The sequence below is a fragment of the Octodon degus genome, unplaced genomic scaffold (assembly GCF_000260255.1).
Source record: "Octodon degus isolate 3935 unplaced genomic scaffold, OctDeg1.0 scaffold00059, whole genome shotgun sequence".
NCBI classification, from domain to species: Eukaryota; Metazoa; Chordata; class Mammalia; order Rodentia; family Octodontidae; genus Octodon; species Octodon degus.
In genome coordinates, this window is record NW_004524635.1 from 3,431,272 (window position 1) to 3,454,277 (window position 23,006).

The 23,006-nt window shown below is 39.9% G+C and overlaps 1 protein-coding gene across 1 annotated transcript in view; it reads left to right on the forward strand.

Moving 5' to 3' along the window:
* The window catches only part of LOC101585338 (ubiquitin-conjugating enzyme E2 E2), a 324,620-nt gene extending 304,557 nt beyond the window's left edge, over positions 1-20,063 (forward strand). The window contains exon 6 of the mRNA XM_004634182.3: positions 19,241-20,063. Within this exon, the coding sequence (XP_004634239.1) occupies positions 19,241-19,338 (98 nt within the window). The 3' untranslated portion in view covers positions 19,339-20,063. The remainder of the gene's footprint in view (positions 1-19,240) is intronic.
* The last annotated feature ends 2,943 nt before the right edge of the window (positions 20,064-23,006 follow it).

Here is a 23,006-nt window from a genome sequence, read left to right on the forward strand (position 1 = left end):
GCCCCCTGGTGGGCTGAGCTGGCCACACACACACACACACACACACACACACACAAATAAATAAATGTTTAAAAAAAATTTAAAAAAACAAGTTGAGGTGTAGCGTGTTATTACAGTCTGCACCTTTTAAGGCATCAAAGTGATTTGATTAACCTTTTAGCATTATTCTCAGGGAAAGCAAGCCCAGAGGGCCATTGGGCCTGGAAGGCATTAGACATCCCATGTTTTATGTCTTGTAATCAGCTTTCACCATTACCTACCACCTTCACACCACTAGATTACCTAAGGGCTTTTCTTTGTCAGGACTATACCAGAAACTTGAATTCTGTACAAATGAGAATTAGAAAATACTAAGTTGGGGCCAGGGAGATGGCTTAGTAGAATAAGTGCTTCCCTGGAAAACGCAAGGGCCTGAGTTCAATCCCTGATTCTGCAAAAAAGAAGAAGGAGAAATTACTAAGTTAATTTTCATTTCTGATTTTAATCAAATTTTAAGTACTTGCCTCCAGAAATAAATGGTAGTCATGGTTAACTGGTACCAGAAGTCGCATTTTCCATAAGCACTTACTTTGTCCTTTCTCTTTTTCATTTTTCTTTTCTCATTTTTCCCTTTTCTGTATACAGTGTAGAATTGAGAACACAAAAAGAACTTCCACTTGTCGCTACAATATGAATTTTAAAGTCTCGTTAAAATAATGAACATGAATTGAGACTAGTAGCTTGACCTCATGTGCATTAGAAATAACCTTTTAAGTTAAATGCTGGTATTTAATCTTCTATTATCTTTATGAGAGTAATTTTCTAACATTTGATTTATTACTAATTTTTTACAATTATCCTAGCATGACTAATTTCAATATATAAACCTCTGCAGGTACTTGCTAAAGTTTATTTTCAAGTAAGAGCATAGTGATTGCTCATCAGATGGGGGTGCACATGTATTTAGGGGCTGACGTGCTGTCAGTGTCAGCGCAGGGCGGGTCTCCCCTCCGTGTGCATGTTAGTGTGGAGCTTGCAAATGCCTCCGCATGTGCTCGGCAGCCCAGATTATTCCCTTGAATGTTTTTCACAGTAAAGCTTTTAACTTTTTCATCTCGATTGTATCCTTTCACAAATTAGATAAATTTCAAGCTGACAAGGATAGAAACAGGAATCCTCACTGAAAGCATTCTATATATAAAATATTAGCAAATAGATAAAATTAAAAAGGGCATCCATTTGACTTTTTGGTTGTTTTTTCCTGGGCCTAAGTAAGACAGTAGGGCATGTGTAAGTGCCAAAATCGCGCTCATAAGACCTCAGACAAAATAAAGCAAGACTTACCAGCCCACAGGGTTCCTGTTACCTTGCAAAAATATAGATGGTGCTTATCATTCCTAAGAACAGCTGTTGGGTTTGTATGTGAAGAACAAGGAAGACATTGTAGGACAAGAGATACCTAATTTGCAAGTACAAATGTAATTTTTCGTGCAGATGAAAGTGCATCTTCATTTAGGGGCAGTGGGTCTAGTCTTTACTCTCCCCCCTCCCAATACAGCTCTAATCATATAATCACTATGCAAATCTAGTCACCATATTTACGCCAGAAAGAAATGCAGCTAATTATAGAAAAATAGGTGATGTTTAAGTATTCATTAAATCCCTCAGGGCAAGAGGGTGGATTAAACTTCATAACACTCCTGTAAAAATGACTATTTTAAAATTTGAATGAGGTTATACAGTTTATTGCATGGTAACCACATTCAATTTTAAACCAAAATTCAGCCTCTAAAAATTACTCCTGGTGAAGCCTTCTACTGGGGACCTACAACTGTGTCCACCTCGTAAGCATTTAAAAATTAGAGCCTCAGGCCACAGAGCTGACTCAGCAGTGTAAGTGCCTGCCTGGGCAAGCACAAGGACCCAGGTTTCATCCCCAGTACCGCGCGCGTGCTGTGCTGGCGCCACTCCAGGTGCACTGAGCCAGCCACCAGCAAGCCTGTAATTCCAGCACTGGGAAGGCCGAACTAGGAGGATCACTACAAACTTGAGCTGCATAGTGAGACCCTGTACCAGCTACACTAGGCGGGGGCCTTTAGCCTGTTCCATTTCTTGCAAAGTCAAGAATAGCCTTTGCATTAAAAAAAAAACCTCTGTAAAGGACTGTTCAGTATAGTTCAATGGTTGAGAACCAGTTTAGCATATGCAGGGCCCTGGGTTCAGTTCCCAGCTTAAAAAAGAATTCCTTAATCTCACCTCCTTGAATAAATACAAAGTAAATTGAAACCCCTGTAGCCTAGATTCTGACACCATCATCCACAGGTAGAATGTATGGTCCTCTCACCTGTGAATGTTCTCTGAACCACTGCGACCCCAAGACACCAAGTTTCTATAAGCCATTTTCTTATCTTTAATGACGTATGGTGTCCTGGAAAAAGAATTACAGTATAATATAAATGTTAAATGGAATTTTAAAAGTTAAAATATTAACAAAGTTAAATTTCCTGAGGCCTGGCACAGTTACATGAGAAGACTCAAAATCAGGCTTATGAGTATAAGGAAAAAGGGCGGGTGTGTGTCACACGTGCTGGTTACTCTACAGTGACAGAGTGGTTGGTGGCTTTTAGATGTTTTACCTAAAGAACCCAAAATTTTGCTTGTCAAAACACAGAATTTATGTTTATAGATACATTCTTTTATCCCATTTTGTGTTAGTTTCTTCTGTGTGCTAAATGTGGCCTCTTCATAGTTTTCTTTGGAAAATACATGTCTCTGTAGGTGCTGGTCGCATTCTGATGTCGACTGAATAGAGGTGTATGAACATACCTTTGGGAGAGGCATATCCATGTCAGCAAGAGGAAGCAGGCCAGGTGGTCACCAGATGCAGATGGAGGAAGGAGAGGAGGCAAGCAAATACAAACCAACGTCCCCCTTGTTTTTTTCTTTTTTCTTTTTTTTTAACACAGGGTCTCGCTATACAATTTCGACTCATAGGGGTCCTCCTGCCTCAGCCTCCCTTTGCGCTGTGATTACAGGTGTGAGCCACCATGCCCAATTCCAAGCCCAGCATGGCCCACCCAGGGTTCTGGGATTCCAGGGCCAGCATGGCGTACAGTACTAGGGATCAAACTCAGGACCTGGCATCTGCCAAGCAGGCACTTAGACAGCCAAGATGCCGCCATCTCCATTTAGAGAGGCCCTGCTTTGAATTATCACACTATCTGGGATCAAGAGGCTTGAGGGATTGTTGGTGCGTCCTGTTCCTCACTTATTTTAATGACAGTGACTTGCCGCCTGGCTGGGAAGTGTTCAAGTAAGAAAGGTCACCAAGCTATAGAGCCCAGTGCAATAGAGTTTGTTGGGAATGATCAAAGGCGTGCTTTAGGAAGCAACAGGAAGCAGAGGGTTGCAATTTCCACCCTAGGAAGGTTAGAGAGGGCAGTCTGCCTAGAAAGAAGTTGATTCAGAGCTTGAGAAGGCTTCAACTTCACTTTATGATGCCAGTGAGAGAAGTCTCACAGTATATACAGTTTTTATTTTTCTCCCTTCACATTTGGAGTAAAATGATTTTGCCTAGTTAAATATTATTTTAAAGAAATTGCTTCAATAAGTGCTTCTGTCATCTCTTTTCTTTTCTCTCTCCTGTTTAAAACTCCTCCTTATGAAATCAGTGGTTTCCTTCCTCAGACATGGATTTCCCTGGGAAAGAGTATAATGACAGGATAAACTTCAGTTGTCCATAGTTGTTTTGGAGTTTATGAAGATGGAATCACTTTGTACATGGGCCAGCAGTTCTTACTTAGCGGGTATAAAGGTTTTGCTATGTATTTTCCTTTCTTTTCAGTGATTTTTATACTGCCTTAGTCTTGTCTTACATGAACTTGTTTTCTTTTTGAAAACTTGTATTTTCTCCCAAAACAATAAAAACTAAAGAGGAGAAACCATTGGAACAGTGCCCACCAAAGACAATAATATAAAATATTTTTAAATAATAATAAACATCTGAGACATCAGGTTGTTGGCAAAGAGAAGTACATATATATGTGTAGATAGCCTTGGGGCTTGCCACTGGGTGCTCATGGAGGTAAGGCTGTTGAAGGTTCTTACAAAAGGAATGATCACAGCCAAGTTGATGTTTCTAGACACTGGAGATAGAAAATGTATTCCAGACCCAGTGAACAGTATTTACTCATTTCCAGCTACCCAGTGGGTTAATCCTCCTATCACCCCATTTAATCCATTCCTCATTTTTCTGCCGGAAAAAAAATAGAAAACAAGTTTCACAATGTGCTGCCTATGATGTATTAGGATTTGTTTGGACCTAGTTTATTTTTGAACCTCTAACTGAGAGATACAGAAAGGGTGAAAATACTAAAAATAGATGTACCCTATTGACTGAGGGAAGAATAATGGAGAGCAGCATATTTTGGACAGTTTGGTCTGGTAGCAGAGCACAATATCCAGGAGGTAAAACAACAGATTTAAGTTCAGGCAAGGTGTCAGTAAAACAGGAGAATATTGAATGCAGATTAACTATAAATATGTTTACAAATTCTAAGAATCGAAACTTTTAAGAGGTGGACATGGTGGTGCATGCATATAATCCCAGGAGGATCCCTTAAGAGCTCAAGGCCAGCCCAGGCTACATAGCAAGACTGTCTTAAAAAAAAAATAAAAAAGAAGGAGGAGGAGGAGAAACAGGGAGAGGAGAGGGAGGAGGAGGAAGAGAAGGAGGAGAAGGAGAAGGAGGAATTGAGACCTTAAGAGACTGAAACAAAAGCAGGTTGTAGTAAAGCTGAATACAAAGGAGGACATTAGCTCTGGAAAATGGATATTTTCTGCTAAAGATTTGAAGCAAAAATAGCCAAATATTAAACTCTAAAATACCAGACTAGGCCTAGCAGAATGCTTACCCCTTTAGTTCAGAGACTTGAGGAGTCACTGATCCTATAGGTATAAGTGTCCTTTAGGCCAAGAATGGGAAAAGGAAAAGATATTTAGTCAGGAAACTACTACGACCCACAAATGATACTCATCCTGACCATTTGGCCTAATGACTTATTCATTTATTGATTAGTTAATGCTTGCTGCATGGTCTCTACAAGTATCCCAAACACTCCTGGTTTTGTAATACAGTAAGTCCCAGATTTACAAATCAGTTCTATTCCAAGAGAGTTTTAAGTCAGATTTGTTTGTAAATCCAACAAAGTGTGTCCTGTATACCTTTAACGCAAATATACAGTGTAAAACATTAAGACATACACACATGATGTACAGTAACTCCCCAACCTTAGGGCACTGTTGTACGTCACCACACTGTACACTGGGCACGTGCCAGCACTACTGTGGCGGTGTCTGGCAGGCCCAGGAGCTACTTCCATGAATCGCTCACGTATGCAGATGTTCATAATGTGAGGTCCATTCATATCTCTGGAAGTTCACAACCCACATGTTCTTAAGTTGGGGACTTACTGTGTTGAGACTGAACAACAGACACTGCTACATTTAAGGAAGGAGTATTCAGCAAGCACAGGGTACTAAGTGCCTGGCTGAATAGAAGTTATGGTTGCTTCCAGCTTTAGCAGAAGATCCAGTGATATCCTGTTAGAGGAAAGAAGAAGAGCAGGGCCGCAGCCCAAAGCAGACCTCACAGCTTCAGGGGGCAGTCATGCCTCCACTGGATGGCATCCATGTAGCTCACCAAGCTGCTTTGACTACAGATTTTCAGCAGTCAGAAGCAGGCAGAATGTCTAGTAAACTGACACCAGCGAGGCTCCTGTCCGGCCCTGGCTCTGAGCCAAGTTACTTACGTCTGCGCTCCAGTCCAGACTCCCAGATGTGCTGAGACTGGGACGTGTGACAGCACTGAGAGCACGACTGCTCGTGTGCATACCTTTGCTCACCACCACCTGGGTCAGAGATACTGCTCAGCGGTAAAACATGTGTTTTCCATGTACAAGGACCTGGGTTCAGTGTCTAGCATCAAAAGCAAAATCTAGTATCCATAGATACTAAAAAGTGCTAGTGAGGATGTGAAAACTTAGAACCTTTATGCACTGCTCATAAGAATGTAAAATGGTGCATCCACTTTGGACAGCAGTTTGCCAGTTCCTCACAAGGTTAAATGCAGAGTCATCCATGACCGAGCGGTTTCACAAGTGGTTACATACCAAAAGAAATAAAAACATAGGGCCAGCCAAATAGCTCAGCAGACTACAGTGCCTGCTTAGGCAGAGCACAGGGCCAGGATTTATCCCCAGCATGCTGTGCCTGCCCCGCCCCCAGGGCACTCTAAGATGATGGCTGAAACTGGGCATGGTGGTACACACCTGTAATCCCATCTCTTGGGAGGCCGAACACTGGAGAATCACTGAGTCTGATCTACCCAGTGAGACCCTGTAAACCCTGTACTAAATACCAAAAAAAAAGAAAGAAAGAAATGAAAACATGTTTACATTAAAAAATTGTACACAAATGTTCACTGCAGCATTACTCACAATAGCAAAAAATGAAAACAATGACCAACCTATTCATTATCCAAGTGTAGTCATACTGCCCAGACCCACTCAGGTACACCCAGAGGTGTGCTTTAAAAATCTCTGCTCCTAAGCCAGTCAAGGTGACAGTCCACCTTACCAATCACAAGGGACATTTCAGATCCAAACTACAGTGGTGATATAGTCAAACAACAAAAACTGGCAATAAAAAGGAATAAAGTACTAGTGTATACCACACATAGGTGAACTTTGAAATATGCTTTGTAATAGAAGCCACTCACGAAAAATCATGTATTATAATCCCATGAAGATGAAATATCCAGAACAGACAAATTCATAGAGACAGATGTAGACTGGTGACTAAACATATAGCTGCAGGATTTGGGGGAATGAGTACACTGTTTTGTTTTAGAGTGATGAAAATAACCTAAAACTGATTTTTGTAACAGTTACGCAACTCTGTGAACATCCTAAGAACCAATGAAGCATGCATTTTAAATGGCTGAATTGCATAGTGAGTTATCTCAATAAAGCTGTTTTTAAAAATACGTTTCCAATATCTTGGCATCTTTGTTTCCGGGACTACACACTGCAGGCACAGCTGTTTGCTATGGTGTTTGGGAAAGTAATGTGTGGGTCTGTGGTGTCTTGGGTCTCTACTGTAAGGACAGTGGAGGAGGAATTGAGAATTCATTAGGAATTGTTGCTTAACTAAGCCTGAATTACAGTCCAGTACCTTCTCAGCAGGGATGCAGCCATCTGTGCTGCGATTACATGAGTCAGTTCTAACAGAACACTTCTTATTTCAGAACACACGTTGATTTGATGTACTACTGTATAAGCTTATATGATTTTTCCATTTTTTAAATTATGAGTATATACTTTAGGTTACAGCCAATGTATTTTCACCATTTATTGAGCAGTCTCAACTCAAGGGGCATTAATTTGAAGTAGATTTGGCTTTCTCCAATTCTTACCTTAGGCCACTTTTTATGAATCTCACTTTTCTGTCCCTCAACAATATCTACCAGATCTCATAGCATTCAAGCCACTTTCAGCTATTATAAGAGCAGTCTGACTCATTTTAAAACTATTGTTTTATACCTTACTTGAGCCTAACTTCTTTTTTTGAATCATGTTAGGTGGAACATAGTCTGGTTTTTTCCCATCTCAAAGCCTACTTCTTTGGGGTTGGAGATGAGGTAATGTGTGAGAGCAGTTTCTTTACCATATTTGCCTTGACTGCCATCCTACTTGCATATTTGGCAAACACTGTCATGTCATCCATACCTTCTGGGTGAAAGAGTCAAAATGCTGCTTCCCACTGGGTAACTTGGAGCTCATTTCACAGTTCATTGACCTTCTAGACTCATCCTCAGTTCAACTTCCTTGACCAGATTCTTCCCAGTAATGCACTGGCAAATTGCCGAACGTCTAACTAGGGGCAAAGTAGGGTGGTGGCATGTGACTATGTATATGCATAAGTTTGTTATATGTTTTACTGATGCAGAGAATATATAGCTCATAATCTTAGTAGAATATGTGATAATCTTTAGTCCAAGTTCAATATGACCAAATGATTGTTCCTAAAAACTTTGGTTTCTATGAAACTTCCTTGTGAATATTCATCTTATGGTGCAGCTAACAAATGAGTATAGTCCTAATGCGAATGTTAAACAATATTTTCATTTAAAAGATAAGACAAAAGTGAAAGAAAGTTGTTGGGACTTGACTTGTTAGTGTTATGAGCAACTCCTTTGCTGACCAGGTGACCATATGCAACCCTCTTACCCAGGGTTTTGCTTAGTTATATCAGTTATGCAGTCAAACATAACAAACATGGTGTCTGAAAATATTAAATAAAAAATTCGAGAGATTATTTGTAAGTTTTAAATTGTATGTCATTCTGAATAGCATGATGAAACCTCATGACTCATCCCTTACGTCCAGTATAAGGACATAGATACACTGTATACGCTGTCAACCTTTTAGTCATCCAGTGGCTCTCTTCCTTACCAGATAGATCAGCTGTGTCAGTATTGCAGCATTTGTGTTCAAGCAGCTCTTAGTTTACTCAATAAAACCCTAAGTCATAAGGATTAGTGATGCAAAGAAGTCTCAGGGTGTAACACCACAGAGCATATACAAGAAAATACAGTGCAGGGAGGGTTCGGTGCTGTCCACAGTTTCAGGTATCCCCTAGGTTTTGCAAGGTATCCTCCATAGGACAAGGAGAGACTACTGTAATCATTTTCAAATACTAGAGCAGTGTGTCCTTCACTGTAAGTTTACCTACATTATTAGCATTTTTCTTCATCACTTCCTTAGGTCTAGGCAGTCAGCAAAATAATAAATCAAGTCCTGATTTGTAGCATTTGCCAATTGCATGCTCCCACCAGGACCCTTACTGAATACATAATTGGGACAAAATGCCTATAGCCTGCTGCTCTTTCCACAACACAGAGAAGAGTGGGCATAAAAGAAGAGCGTAAGGCACAATGATAAAAGACAGTAAAATGATTCAGTAGGAACCCTTGCTTTTAATAATGTATTTAATCACTTATGTAATTTATTTTTTAATAATGGCTATGTTTGAATTCCTAAAAATTTGAAAAGTGTGTGGCACATAGGTTCAGGAGCATCACCATGTCCCCCACATATCTGTTCTCCTAAAAGGCTTTTTGCTACTGGAATCCACTTACTCTTTGGACTACCTTCTTGATAGAATACTGACAAGACAGTAAGGATGGTGTAGATCGCTTCCTGCCTGTGCCTCTCTCTCTCTTCAGTCAGTCAAGGAACAAACTAGGCCAGCTGCCTGAGCGGCTCGTGTCGGACTCAAGTCTATAACCAAGAGTGATGCTGGTGTCACCTCCTGCAGGCATCCTCCCCTGTATGACCTTACGAGAGAGAAGTCAGTGTCTCCCATTTCTGTGGGAAGAGGGAAAACAGCGCCTGCACTGAGCATAGACCTCACTCTCAAGGTGGTAACGAAATCTCCTTCCCAGGGTCTTGTGAGAGACTCCCTGCCACTGGCAGAGTTGTCTCTTTTTACTCTTGCTAAGTCAAGAGGGAGATAATAATGTCACTAGAATCTGGAATACGTGATGCTTGATCCCTAACTGTGAATTCTGGAGTAAGAGCACATCTTGCTAGGCTTGTGTGCAGTTTAGCAGTTTATTTAGCATTCCAATTTTAGGTCTAGTTTAATTAAATTCCCATCATTTGATTTAAATTATAGAAATGATAATTATCTCCTTAAATCTCTCACACACACACTATGTCTTGTCAAGATACATAATCTTTCTGGTTTGGATTATACCTGTAACTAATAGTGTGGTTTGCTCTGATTTCAAGATGCAGACCCCCAACTTTGTCCTAATCACTTGATCTTTAACTAGCAGACCCACATTCCATTATTCTTAAATCTTGATAGCATTCTTCTGATGGATATGAGAACTCTACAACTCTGGGATAAAATAGTTTTCATTGCTCCCAGTCTTAATCTCATCAAGATTAGGGTTCTTTAAAAAAAAATTTCAGTGAAACAATCAGTAAAGGTTATAATAAGGATTGATATCCTACTAGGTATCAAAACCTGCAATAAATCTATGGTAATAAAAGCAGTGAATAAAACCCAAAGCTTAGTCTGGGGCTAGGAGTATAGCTCAGTGGTAGATGAAGTGCTTGCCTAGCATCCATGAAGCCTTGGTTCAGCACCTTCTGCTATTTTTTTAAAGAAGACATCAGTTGAAAGAATGAGTGCAGAGTAGATATATATAGATAGATATGAATCTCATATATTTGAAAGCTAGAATTTCAAAAAGTTAATATAAATCTAGCAGAATATTTCTAAAATACTGAGGTGGAGGGGATCTTCTGATGCATGACATCAAGCCAAAAAAATAAAAAGATTGACTTCTTTCACCACTTAAAAATATTAAATTTAAATATAGCAAAAGACACAATAAACTAGGTTAAAGGACAAATGATACATAAGGTCTTTTCTCCACACAGATAAGTATTATTAGCCTTAGAGGTACAAGAAATAGATTTTGGCTGAATACTGAATATTGTAGCTTGTGTCTAGATGTGCCCCCAAAGCCTCATACAGTCATAGATGGGGCTTTTTCAGGGTAGCTGAATCCAGAGTATGTGCAACGCTAGGATTAAGGGTTTTAGGATTAAGGGTCCTAGGATTAAGGGTGAGTGATTACTAAATCAGTACACTGATTGGTTTGGCACTGCCCTAATAATCCCAGTAGCCTGGCTACAATATAAGGGACAGAAAGAGGCTTGTCTTCCCCTCCCTCGTTGGCTTTGCTACCTTCTGCCCACCATGAACTGTTCTCCTCTGTGAAGCCACCCTGCCTTGGAGCCAGCCAGTTGTGGCCTGAAACCTCTACAAACCGGGAGCTAAATAAAGCTTTCCCCCTTGCCTTATGGGTATTACATATTTCATCTCAGCAATAAGAGAAAATAACTAAGCCAATGAACAGCCTGTGTTACAATCAATAAATGAAGCAAAGCTGAATGGTTCTATCATAAAATGACCTTCAGAGATACAAGAGTAGATGTGAAATTATGTTTGCAATAATTGAATATTATGGGCTGGTGAGATGGCTCAGTGGTCTAAAGCACCTACTTAGAACAAGCTTAGCAAAGCACACGGACTGCGGTTCAATCCCCCAGCACCACATGCCAGCCAGTCCCGCCCCCTGGTGGGCTGAGCTGACCACACACACACACACACACACACACAATTTTTTTAAAAAGAATTGAATATTATAATTTTATTAAAACTTCAATGCACTTTTTTTAACTTAGTCATTTATGATATAACAATAAAATTTCTTGGCACTGCCAGCTGCTAGATGACTCCTCTACACATTGGCAGTATTTAAACAAACACTTATTTTCAGCTAGTTTTTGAAAGTATTTTGTGTCTCTGTATGCCCGTAAATTTACTGTTAATGGACATTTTGCTATCAGCTCAATAAGCTTTTCTTTGTCTTGAATAAAGATAAAAAGGGTAGGCTTTTCAACTTCTGGACTTAAAAGATTTGGCAGATACTGATGCAGTGTCTTTGAAACAGTTCTACAAACTGAAGCTGTGTGTAATGCTTAAAGTAGTTCCTAAAGATTTAAGAAGCCAGCATAAGGTTTTGCCCTAACATTTTAATTTCTAGTATTTTTCCATTCTTTTACAGCTTCTCAGAGTCATTGGATATGCTGCCTTCTCTGCCAGCAGCCATTGGGTTTTAGCAAGTCATTCTCTGTAGTGTCAGTATCTCTAACAAATACGATTTAGCCTGTTTGTTCCAACAACCTCTTAGCACGCAGCAGCTGTTCTTCTTTCTCTCTTTGAACACATGCATGAATGTACATGTAGACTGTTCAAGATTTTTCTCTTGTGTACTGTATAGTTTATCTTTGGTTATAAGAGATGTTTTTAGTCCCAAGTTGCACTTTGAATGCTTATCTGTAGTTCAAAACTAGTATTAACATATTAACAAAAGACCAAGGAATGATATTGTACTTGTTGGATATGATAACTAATACAATCTTCGATCTCCACAAATTCTGCAAAGTCAAAAACGATACTGAACTCTGGAGGCTAAGGCAAAGATTCACCAGCTTGGGCTACATAATGAGTTCAAGGCCAGTCTGAATTACAGAGTGAGACCCTGTCTCAAAAAAAGAAAAAAAAAAGTGGTACTGAAGGAAGCATTTGGCTATTTGGTTATTTAATCTTCCAAAGGCTAAAGAAGTTTTTGGCTGAAAATGTCAGTTTGTTTGTTTGTTTAATAGAATTCATGGCCTTTACTTTCAGCTATGTACCCATCCCATTGTATTTTTTATTCTGGGACAGTATCTCGCCAAGTCAGTAAGCTTCCAAGGCTGGGCTCCAACTTACCATTCTGCTTCAGCCTCCCAGAGGCTATATTAATATCCATAATATATAAATTGTTGCATCATAATACTAAAGAAAAAATGGAGAAAGTGCATTAAAGAAGAAATACACAATTGGTGAGCAAACATCAGTAAATGTTAAACCTCTGTTGTTGCCTGAGTTAACTATTCTCTTGCTGAGACACTGAAATACCAACACTCAAAATTAAAGGAGGGTGCTAGGGAAATACCTTGGTGGTTTAAGCGCCTGCCTGGCAAGCGGAGGTCCCCAGTTTAATCCCCGGTACCACATGCTGTACAGGCTCTGTCACCCTAGGCATGCTGTGCTGGCCCCAAAACCAGGCGTGGTGGCACACAGCTGTAATCCCATTGCGGTGGAGGCTGAGGCAGAAGAATCGCTGTAAGTCCAAACAATAATGAAACCCTGTATCAACAACAACAATTATAAAAAAGTGAAGGAAGGTGTATTTAGCTCACACTTTGTAGAGCTTTCAGCTCACAGTTGGCTGGCTCCAAGGCAGGGTTGAGTGACAGAGGAATACTGAAGAAGAGGCAGGCAGGAGACAGCAAGTAGCAGGTGATACACATGACACGAGCCCTGCTCTGTCCCTTATTTTTATGGAGGCTACCTGCCCTTAGGGTGGGTGGCACTCAGGCCCAGGGTGGGGCAGCCTCATCCTACCCAGAACTGTGCCAGACCAACCAGTGGACTGATGCAATAATCACATACCTGTGATCACGCGAAGCTTTGGGGGACATCTAGACAAAAATCATAACATTAATTGTATTAAATTCAAATACAACAATGACGAATATTTTTTCTGTCAATTTGACAAAAACATTTAACTGACAGTGTAGTTATTGGCAAGTGTACCCAGAAAGCAAGATAAAATTGTACATCCTTCTATTGAAAGGCAGTTTTGTGGTGTTTATCAGAAGATAGTACAACTTCCTCAGGTTCTGTACTCACTGAGAGGAATCTACCCTCCTCCAGGACTTTTATAAGAGTAGTATATCAGTTTTGCCAGCAAAAAAATAAAGATTAAATATGATCATTAGATTAAATATGATCATTAAATGCAAAGTATGCAAAAGAATTCCCTATAGTTATTAAAAACAAAGAACTAGATCTATGTGTGCTGTATTAGAAACATGACTACAGTATGCTGTTGTAGAGGAAACTGCAAGTTGCTGAGTGGCTATCATGTGATTCCCATGTGATTTAAATATAAAGGAAAATTGCAGAAACCATTGATAATGGTGACTTCAATAGAAGGAGTTTAAACTTTAAAGGGAAAATTTTCTTCTTACTGCATTCACATACTTCTGTATTGCTTGAATTTATTATAACATCCACCTACTTTTTAATTTTGTAAAAGATTTAAAGAAAGTGAAACTGGGATGGACCAAACTATGGAAGAAAAGTTCTGTGGAGGAAGTAAATATGAGCTATTTCAGTCTCCAGCGTGAACCAGTTCTTTAAAGCTTGTCTAGCATGTGCAAGGCCTTGGATTCGATCCCCTGCCACACCGAAAACACAAACCAAAAAACTTACTCTTTGTTGGAACACCAATCACAGAAAAGTGTCCAGTGACCTGGGGGTAGCTAAAATAATAATGTTTACCATACAGGCAGTAGAACAAAGGGAGAAACAATATATTATAGCTGTGAAAAATCCAAGAAATGGCAAAAGGGTAACCACAAGTTCTGCTAAAATAATTGAGTTTAAATAAATCAACTAGAAAAGAAATGAAAGAAGGCTGTCAGAATCACCATGTCATTGCTGATCTACTAATATTCCTTGCAAAGGACAGCCTGGGGCTAGGGAGAGAGCGCAACAGTCTAAGTGCCTGCCTAGCAAGCACAAGGACCCGGTACCACATGCCATGCCACTGTGCCAGCCACCAAAACTGGGCATGGTGGCACATACCTCTAATCTCAGCACACTGGGGAGGCTGAGGCAGGAGGATCACTATGAGTATGAGCTGCATAGTGAGACCCTGTGCCAAATAAATTCAAAGTTTTTAAAAGGTTAAAAAAAGAAATAAATAAAGGATAGATTTCTGTGATGCCACCTATTTATCATTTTAGCACTGCAGAGGGAAACCTACCTTACAGAGCAACTATGCTATTCATGGCTAATATTTTGTGGGTGTTCCTTACTTTTGTGTACTTACATTTTTCTGTCCTTCCATTTCCCATTCAGTAAATGTAGGGTAACAAGAAGTGCAGAGATGACTGAGTCTCAGGGCACACACTGGCTGAGCGCTGAGAACGTCGTAGAAGCACCATGGGACCTGGGTTAGGTACACAGACAACTAGAAGGCAGTATTAACTGTGCAAAATGCTAGCAGTCAGTGGACAGAGTCGAGATAGGATATACAGGCCTACTAGAAAGCCCCTAGAAGACAGTCCCAGGGGTGCTGTGCTTGAGCTAAATGTTGTGAAACCTGTCCAGCAAAGAAGAGGAAAGAGTTGTATCAGGCACCAAAACCAAAGATATAGAGCCATGAGGATCATAGCTTACTTCCTAAAGCTGGAAGTTGCTTATTTTGGTTAAGGAATTAAATGGAAGAGGCTAAAAATGATAAGGCTCATATCACAGAGGCGATCTTGGAGGCTGTATGGACTTCAGATTTTATCTGAAAAAAATCAGATTTATATTTTTAAAGGATATACAAAAATGTTTATTTGCCTATCTTTGTTTTGAAAGCAATGGCACTTCTCATCCATGTGCCTTACAAAAATTAATTTGTAACCAACTGTATAGTAGGTGCTATCACTGTCTTCATTCTTAAGAAAAAAAGACTTAGGTACACAGAAGCTAAATAATTTGTCCAAGGGAACTTACCTAATGGAAACAAGACATTAACCCAGGCTGTGCATCTAAAGCTCATGTCAAATTGGTCAAGCAATGGCCGTGACTCATCCACATGTCTGACACTGACAAAAGGATGTACAAAGGGCAGTTCAGGACTACAGGATAAATCCTGAGAGCACTTGGCTGACCTTATCAGATACAAAAGTTACATTTCTTGTTATATAGGTCTTGCTATATCTTGGTCTTAACCATCCAGCAGAAAAGTATAAAAACGAGGTATATAAAGTAAATCCATATTAATACGATGAGCTGTAAAAGGCTCAAGTCAATAGCTTCTGAGGATAACCCACTGATAGTATAGACTGCTAGACAGTGTTAGATTGTTTAGTTGAATTCAAACACCTATAGTATTTAGATGCCAATAGAATATTCACCTCTGACAGGATAAAAAAAAAAAGGATACAAAGGAAAGATCATTTTGTATTTATATATACAAAATAGTTAGGATAGGTTTACAGCTACTTGCACTTAATTCGATGAGAAGAAAGGTGAACTAACAGTATTTGAACAGAATATCCTGTCTGCTTCTTGTGCTATGGATAACCACTAAGAAGATAACAATGTACAATGTATTGACTATCAAAACTGTCCTATTAATCAGCTGTGAAACTATCTCATTTATATTTATTTTTCAATAAAAAATAAAGCTCATGTCTTTTTATCCTATGTTATTTTTGTTTGTGGTTTCTATAAAAACATACATGTTTTCTTAAAAAGAGTAACCAAAAATGTTTTCCATGTAATTTCTCTTATGTCCCCTCAATCAGCAGTTGACTGTCTGCTCGTTCCCAACACCTTTAGTACTCATTTCCCTTTGTCAAGGTTAAGACCTACTACATCTCCCAAAAGTCTCATGTGTTCAGGGGATTGGACCACAGATGATGGGTTCATGGCTGAATGTGCTGTTAGGAAGTGAGCCTGACTGGCAGTGATCACTAGAGAGGGCACCTAGGGTGTATCCTTGTACCTGGCGCTCCCTAGGAGCCACGATGTGAGCAGCTTTCCTTCCCAGTGCTATCTCTAGCCTGGAGCCAAAATACTGTGGAACAAGCCCACAGGAACCATGAGCCAAAATAAACCACTTTTCCTTTAATTTGTGGAAGTTAGTGTTTTGCCCCAGCCATGGGAAGTGACTAATAGATGCATCCATCTTACCATTCAGTTGCTTCTCAACCATTTTAATCTAGATCCATGTCTCCCTCTAGCCTTTTGTGTCCCTCATGAAACAGGCAAGGATTTCAGATAGGCTTGCAAGAATTCTCTGAGGCTTTTCTTCTAGAATCAAAGGTGCATATAACACAGATTTCAAAGGGGATGGGGGAAGGAGGCTAAAGTAGAATATCCAATTTGATCATCTTTTGCTCACAAATAATAGGATAGGGCTGGCAAGATAGCTCAGTGGACTAAGTGCCTGCTTAGGTAAGGGGTTCAATCCTCAGCACCACATATCATGCTGGCCCTACCCCCGGGCATGCTGAGCTGGTCTCAAAACAAGGCATGGTGGCACACGCCTATAATCCCAGTGCTGGAGAGGCTGAAAACAGGAGGAGCACTATGAGTCTGAGCTGCATAGTGAGACCCTGTACCAAATACATAAAGAGTAAATAAAAATAATAGGACAGCTTCTGGTCTAGTTAGTGAAGGACAGTATACATCGAGCCCCCACCCCATTTTATCTGTATTGTATGTCCAGTGCCTCTGCCTCAGGAATCTTGACTAAATACCACACCACAGTACTTGCTGGACTAGGGATATAGCTCAGTAGTGGAGGACTTGCCTGGTATATGTACCATGCAAAACAAAATCACTGAATCCTGTTGTGTCAGTAGGAACATGCTTCTCTTCAGAACTCACTTTCAGAGATGGAAAATGCAGGTGTTAACATTTAACACCTGAATTTTTTTATACACTGATGCATTATTATACACTGATGCATCTTGTAGTTTTTCTTCAGTAAAGAGGAAGCAGAGTGATAGATATTAACTTCAGAGATTAATGAAGAGTTGAGAAGATAAATAAAATCACAAAATCAAAATTCTGAGAAATATTTCCTTTGTTTTTAGAATAAAACTTAAGGAATTAGAGTAATTTATGTTTGGAGACTTATTTAATCCTTGGTATATGTGACACCATGAAGCATGAAACTATAAAACCAAGATTCCACCTTACTTAGAGTCACAGCTAAAACAACAAAGAGAATCTTTTTCTTTGCACCTCAGCTTCCCAAATATCTAGGACTGCAGGCATGTGGCACTGTGCCGAACAAAAAGGAGGTATCTTAAGCCATTAAATTCACTGCCCTATCAGTTGGCTCTGTGTACAGTGCATAGTTTTGATGCATTCACTTGACTCCTAACTTTATCAGACCATTTAATATCAAAACCTATTTGGTTAATAACATGATTTGTTTAAGTTCGTTCATTTTACATTTTTATTTTATTCCTTTATACTTTTAAAAAGTTTATGACTTGTGTAAATTTCCAAAGATGCATACAAACTAATATTTCTCACATTGTTTAAATACAAAAGGTAGAAAAAACTAAAATCTCTATGAACACAAAATTGATCATTAATTCAGGAGAGTGTTTAAAACAAGTTGGAAGGGGCTGGGGAGATGGCTCAGTAGAATAAGCACTTCCCTGGCAAGCGCAAGGGCCTGAGTTCAATCCCCGGTTCCACCAAAAAAAAAAAAAAGGTAAAACAAGTTGGAAGACGTGTAATTACTGCTTCAAAGTAATCCCTCATATAGTTATAAGGGAGAATTGGACTAGTTATAAGCAGAATTGGACTATAAACATACTTCCACATTGTGTGTGTGCCTGTGTTACTAGGGAGTGAATCTAGGGTCTTCATACTGAACTACATCATTGGCATTTTTTTTTTTTTCAATTTTGACTCAGCTCACTAAGTTGTCCAAATGAGACTCAAATGTAGATCCTCCTGCCTCAGGCTCCCAGAGTGCTGCACCACCACTCCTATACGCACACGCACGCGCACACACACACACACACACACGCATATTAAGGAAAGTAAAAATCAGGGAAGGATGACGTTAGAAAATTCAAAATAGTTGAATAAATTATGAAATTTCCAAGAAACCTTTTTCCAGGTTTTTTTTTTCTTTTTCTATTTTTCCTTTGTTTCTGTTTACTTGCTTGCTTGCTTGTTTTCATTAAACATCGATATTGTAAGCCATCTTCCCCGAGAGATCAAACTCTGCCCCAAGCCTGGCTCCACTAGGCACCCTGCAGGAGCTCATTTCCTCTTGTGTTGCTCTTTCAGAGATCTGTAGAGAGTCCACATGTTGAGATTTGAGGACATTGCAGGAAGTATTACCTATTATTAACATCTGTCAGTATTTTTTTTCAGTATTTTTGTAATAATGAACTATGCATTTTAGTTGGAGAAAGAAGTAGGCCATATCTCCCTCTTTCACTTGATCTAACAACTGGCATTTGGTTGTGTTCAGCTGACACTATTAAAAGGTAACAAGGGTTGCAGTGCCTGCCTGGCAAAGTGAGATCCTGAGTTTGATTCCTGGTACCCCACCCCACCCCCCCCAAAAAAAAAAGAAAGTAATGAAGATTATGAGGACAGCCACTGCCTGTGGATTTGACCCTAGGTAAAGGAGTTGTCCAGGTCATCTGAACCCCTTCCCAAGAGATCTCACCCTAGAGGATCCTGGAGACCTTCCTGTACAGCCCACCTGCATTTTTTTCAGTGAACTATCTCCTGGAAGATAAAAGGTAGGAACAGAGAGCAAGACTTGTCAAGAAATACGATAAAAGGTATTGGTAAAATACAGATGACTCCAGGCATTTTCTTTGCGCAGACCACTGGCTCATGTTCCAGGTTAGGGTGGCAGCTCCTTGCCTCCTTGAAAAGGGCCAACTTTCTAGACACCCTTCCCTGTCTTAGAGGCAGAAGAGGCGCTGGTATTCACTGACTACCGACTCTGCTTGCCTTGCAGCCGACCCCCTGGTGGGCAGCATTGCCACACAGTACATGACCAACAGAGCAGAGCACGACCGGATGGCCAGACAGTGGACCAAGCGGTATGCCACCTAGGGGCCTGCCGCCTGCCGCCCCCGCCGGACCTGTGCAAGCACATTCACCAAGTGCATCAATAGCCCTGTCACCCTCTGGACCTTGGTTCTTACCTTCCTAGTTTTATTAAATTTTGAACTGTTTTGTGATGGTATGTCATTTATGACTCTCTTCCTCCTTTTTCCTTCTTCTGTCCTCCCCTTTTCTCTCTCCCACTCTTCTGTTTTCCTTTTCTGTTAACTTGAAAGATTTTGGATTTTTTCCCCCACCTCAGTGTGGATGGGAACTTTCATTTTCAGTGCAGACAATGTTGGATCTGTAATAGTAAGAGCTTTCTTACAAAGCTTTGTATTACTGTGTGGTTTTGTTTTTGTTGTTTTTTATTTTGTTTTTTCTTTTATGTGATCATTGGAAAAAATTCAGAATTCTATCTTGTTTCTACTTAAATGTAGTGCTTAGGGTTAATTTTTTGTACTGAAGTCTTTATTGGTGGGTGCATGCTACTGGGAACAAGTTTTTGTACAAAAGCTTCAATCAGAATCACTGTGCATTACTGAGACCCTGTTTATTACTAGCCTTCTGTCCCCCACGCAGAAGACTATTGGATTGAACAAAAATAATACGTATTTTGATTTACTTAAAGTGCTTGTAAATTTCTTAGGGACCTGCCACTTTTGACTGTGGATCAGTTGATGTACACTTATATTATTAAAGCACTCAATAAATCACTGTGGCTGATAAATGCACATCAGATAGCCCAGCGTTTGCTTTCTGTCCTGGTGGCCTGCACAATCTGATGTGTAGTGAGGCCTGTCTTTCTAGTTCAGTTGCAATTTCACATCTGTTTTTACCTCAGACTTCTAAAATTTCTTCATCCTTGAGTTGCTTAGCATGTAGAATCTCTCTGTCAATAACCTGGTAGTTTTCAGGTTACCGGAATGGATCGCCATCCTTGTACACAGTGGCTCTAGAATGGATCGCTGTCCTTGTACACATTGGCTCCAGAACCTGCTGTTACCTTGTCTGTAAGACAGTTAAGGATACGGCTCCAAGAAGAACTTCCTCGTGAAAGTGCCACGTGAACCGTGCGTCCTTCCAACTACCTTCTTGTGGATTTCTCTCTCCTTTTTCTCTTCTAATGTTTATAATGATTGCTGTTGAGTTTTGTTTTGGGTTTTTGTTTGTTTGGTTGGTTTGGTTTTGCTTCCTAATTTTGTTGGAAGAAACAAACTCATCTGTCAGACTTGGTCATGCAGTGCGTGTCCGGCTTGCCTGTTGGGCTGTTACAGTGTGCTGCTGCTGAGTTCACGGGAAATGTGTGGGTGGCAGTTTTAGAGCTGATTTGCTGGGTGATATTCATAGGCCTCTGGGTTCTAAACATACTGGAAACTCCTGCTCCACTAAGCACAGTTACTGGCCCATCATACAGCTTGATCTCAGTTAAGTAACCATTAACATTTGTATTACTAAACAGTAGGCTTTTCAAATGTAAGTCGCTTACCTGTGAAGATTGCAGCAGTTAAATATCTGATTTGAAAGGTGCATGTTTTGCTCTTTTTAAATTTTTAAAAGGAAATTCTAAAGAAAATGTATTTAAATATTCATAGTGCTACTTTTAAACCAAAGTGCTTGGGGGTATTTTTCTCCTTTTAATAAGGACTTTGCTATTCATTTTATTTGAAAATATTTTTCAGTAGGCCAGAATTTTGTGGTCTCTGTTGGAACTAGTCGTAGGTTTGTTCCAATAAAATTTTACAAAATAAGCAGTAAGCAAACTGGCCTCATGGGCTATAATTTTCTCCGTCATCTCCCCTTCTCTTCTCCGCACTCCCCTCTTCCTCTCTCTCTCTCTTTCTCTATCTCCTCTTCCTCTTTCTGTCTTACCTTGCTGAGTTGCACACATGGCCCTTGAACTTGGCCTCCTGCCTCAGTCTCTGGGTGGGTGCTGGGGCTGCAGTGTGCCCCAACTGGCCCTTCTCTTTATTTAGCATAAAGTGCAGGGCTGACTTTTAGGAAGTTACCAAGAAGGTTCTGTCCCTCCTGGACTGTCTCTCCACAAGTTAGCATTGTGTTTTACGTACTTTAATGCTTTAAATTATAAAATTTAGTGCTTAAAACATGAAATTTTATTATTAGACTCCTTTTTTTTAACTTTTGACAGATTAAAGCAGACTCAGGATACCATGCTTTTATAGGCACTATTTAAATTCAGTTGCCCTTTCTTCTTTTAAAATGTCAACTCCATTGAACACATATTTTAAATAGCATATCAAACATGTTACATTTTATATTATAGCTCTTTGTATTTCATTTTTTTTTATTTTTTTATTTTTATTTATTTGAGAGAGAGAGAGAGAGAGAGAGAGAGAGAGAGAGAGAGTGTGTGGTGTGTGTGTGTGGCCAGCTCAGCCCACCAGGGGGCGGGGCTGGCTGGCATGTGGTGCTGGGGGATTGAACCGCGGTCCCTGATGCTTTGCCAAGCTTGCTCCAAGTAGGTGCCTTAGACCACTGAGCCATCTCTCCAGCCCCCTCTTTGTATTTCAGATCTTTTCTTTTTTTTTTTCCGGTACCAGGGATTGAATTTAGGACCCTGCATTTGCCAGGCAAGTGCTTATTCTACTGAGCCATCTCCACAGCCCTTTAGATCATTTTTAAATGTACGTTATTTAGAAACCAGAAATCACAACAATTCTAGTAGGAAATGCTGCCACAAATCTGTTTACTGTGAACGAGTTTTAGGTTTTATGTCAATCTGTCATAGGAGGAAGCTGTAAAACTTACCTTCCTATCTTTATGATCTCTAAATCCTTCATGACTAATGTGTACCTTGCTTTCAAAAATGTACAAGCTAGAGAAACTCCAGAGAGACCCCCAACCTTCTCGTGGAGCCTTTTGAAGTCTAGATTCCAGATGACATGGTAATTTTCTTAACCTCTATAACCATATGAGGTAGTATAATTCAACCACATTTTTTTTTAAAGGAGATGAGAATTATTTTTATGTATTTAGTACAAGGTCTACACACAGAATCTCACTACACAGATCAGACTCATAGTGATCCTCCTATTTTCAGCCTCCCGGGCATGTGCCACCACACCAAGTCTCAATCGCACTCTCAGCATGCCCCAAGGGCTGTGCTGACACAGCACACTGGGATTGAATCCTGGCTTAGGCTGGCTCTTGAGATGAAAATATTATTAAAGCATTTTGTATGTCAGATTGTAGCTAAATAAGTACCCTATAAAGTTATTTTCACACAGTACACTATTTTCTACTCTTCTAGAACTTCAGGTGTCTTTGAAGGTTCCTAGCTCTGGTGAAACCTGCCTGGTTAACTGAAAGATGATGATGACAGAATTATAGTCATGTGATAATCAGGCTTTTCACTAGTTCTCCTAAATGATTAGTCTAAATAGTTTGGTTAGATGTCTGTTTACTTAAGACACTTAGTAAAGTATGAACAAAGGCAATGGTAAAAGAATCTGAAAAAAGATCATGATAGAGCCTTCTAGGTCTTGGCTAGAAAAGGGATGGGACCATTTGGGCAATGTAACATAAGCAAAAAGTTCTCAAATACAATAGTCATTTTACAGGCTATAAGATCGAAATTTGCTGCATATAAAATTCTGAAGTGGCAACTTAGCACTATATAGGGTGGCAGACACTGGTGATTTATCTGTCCAACAGCC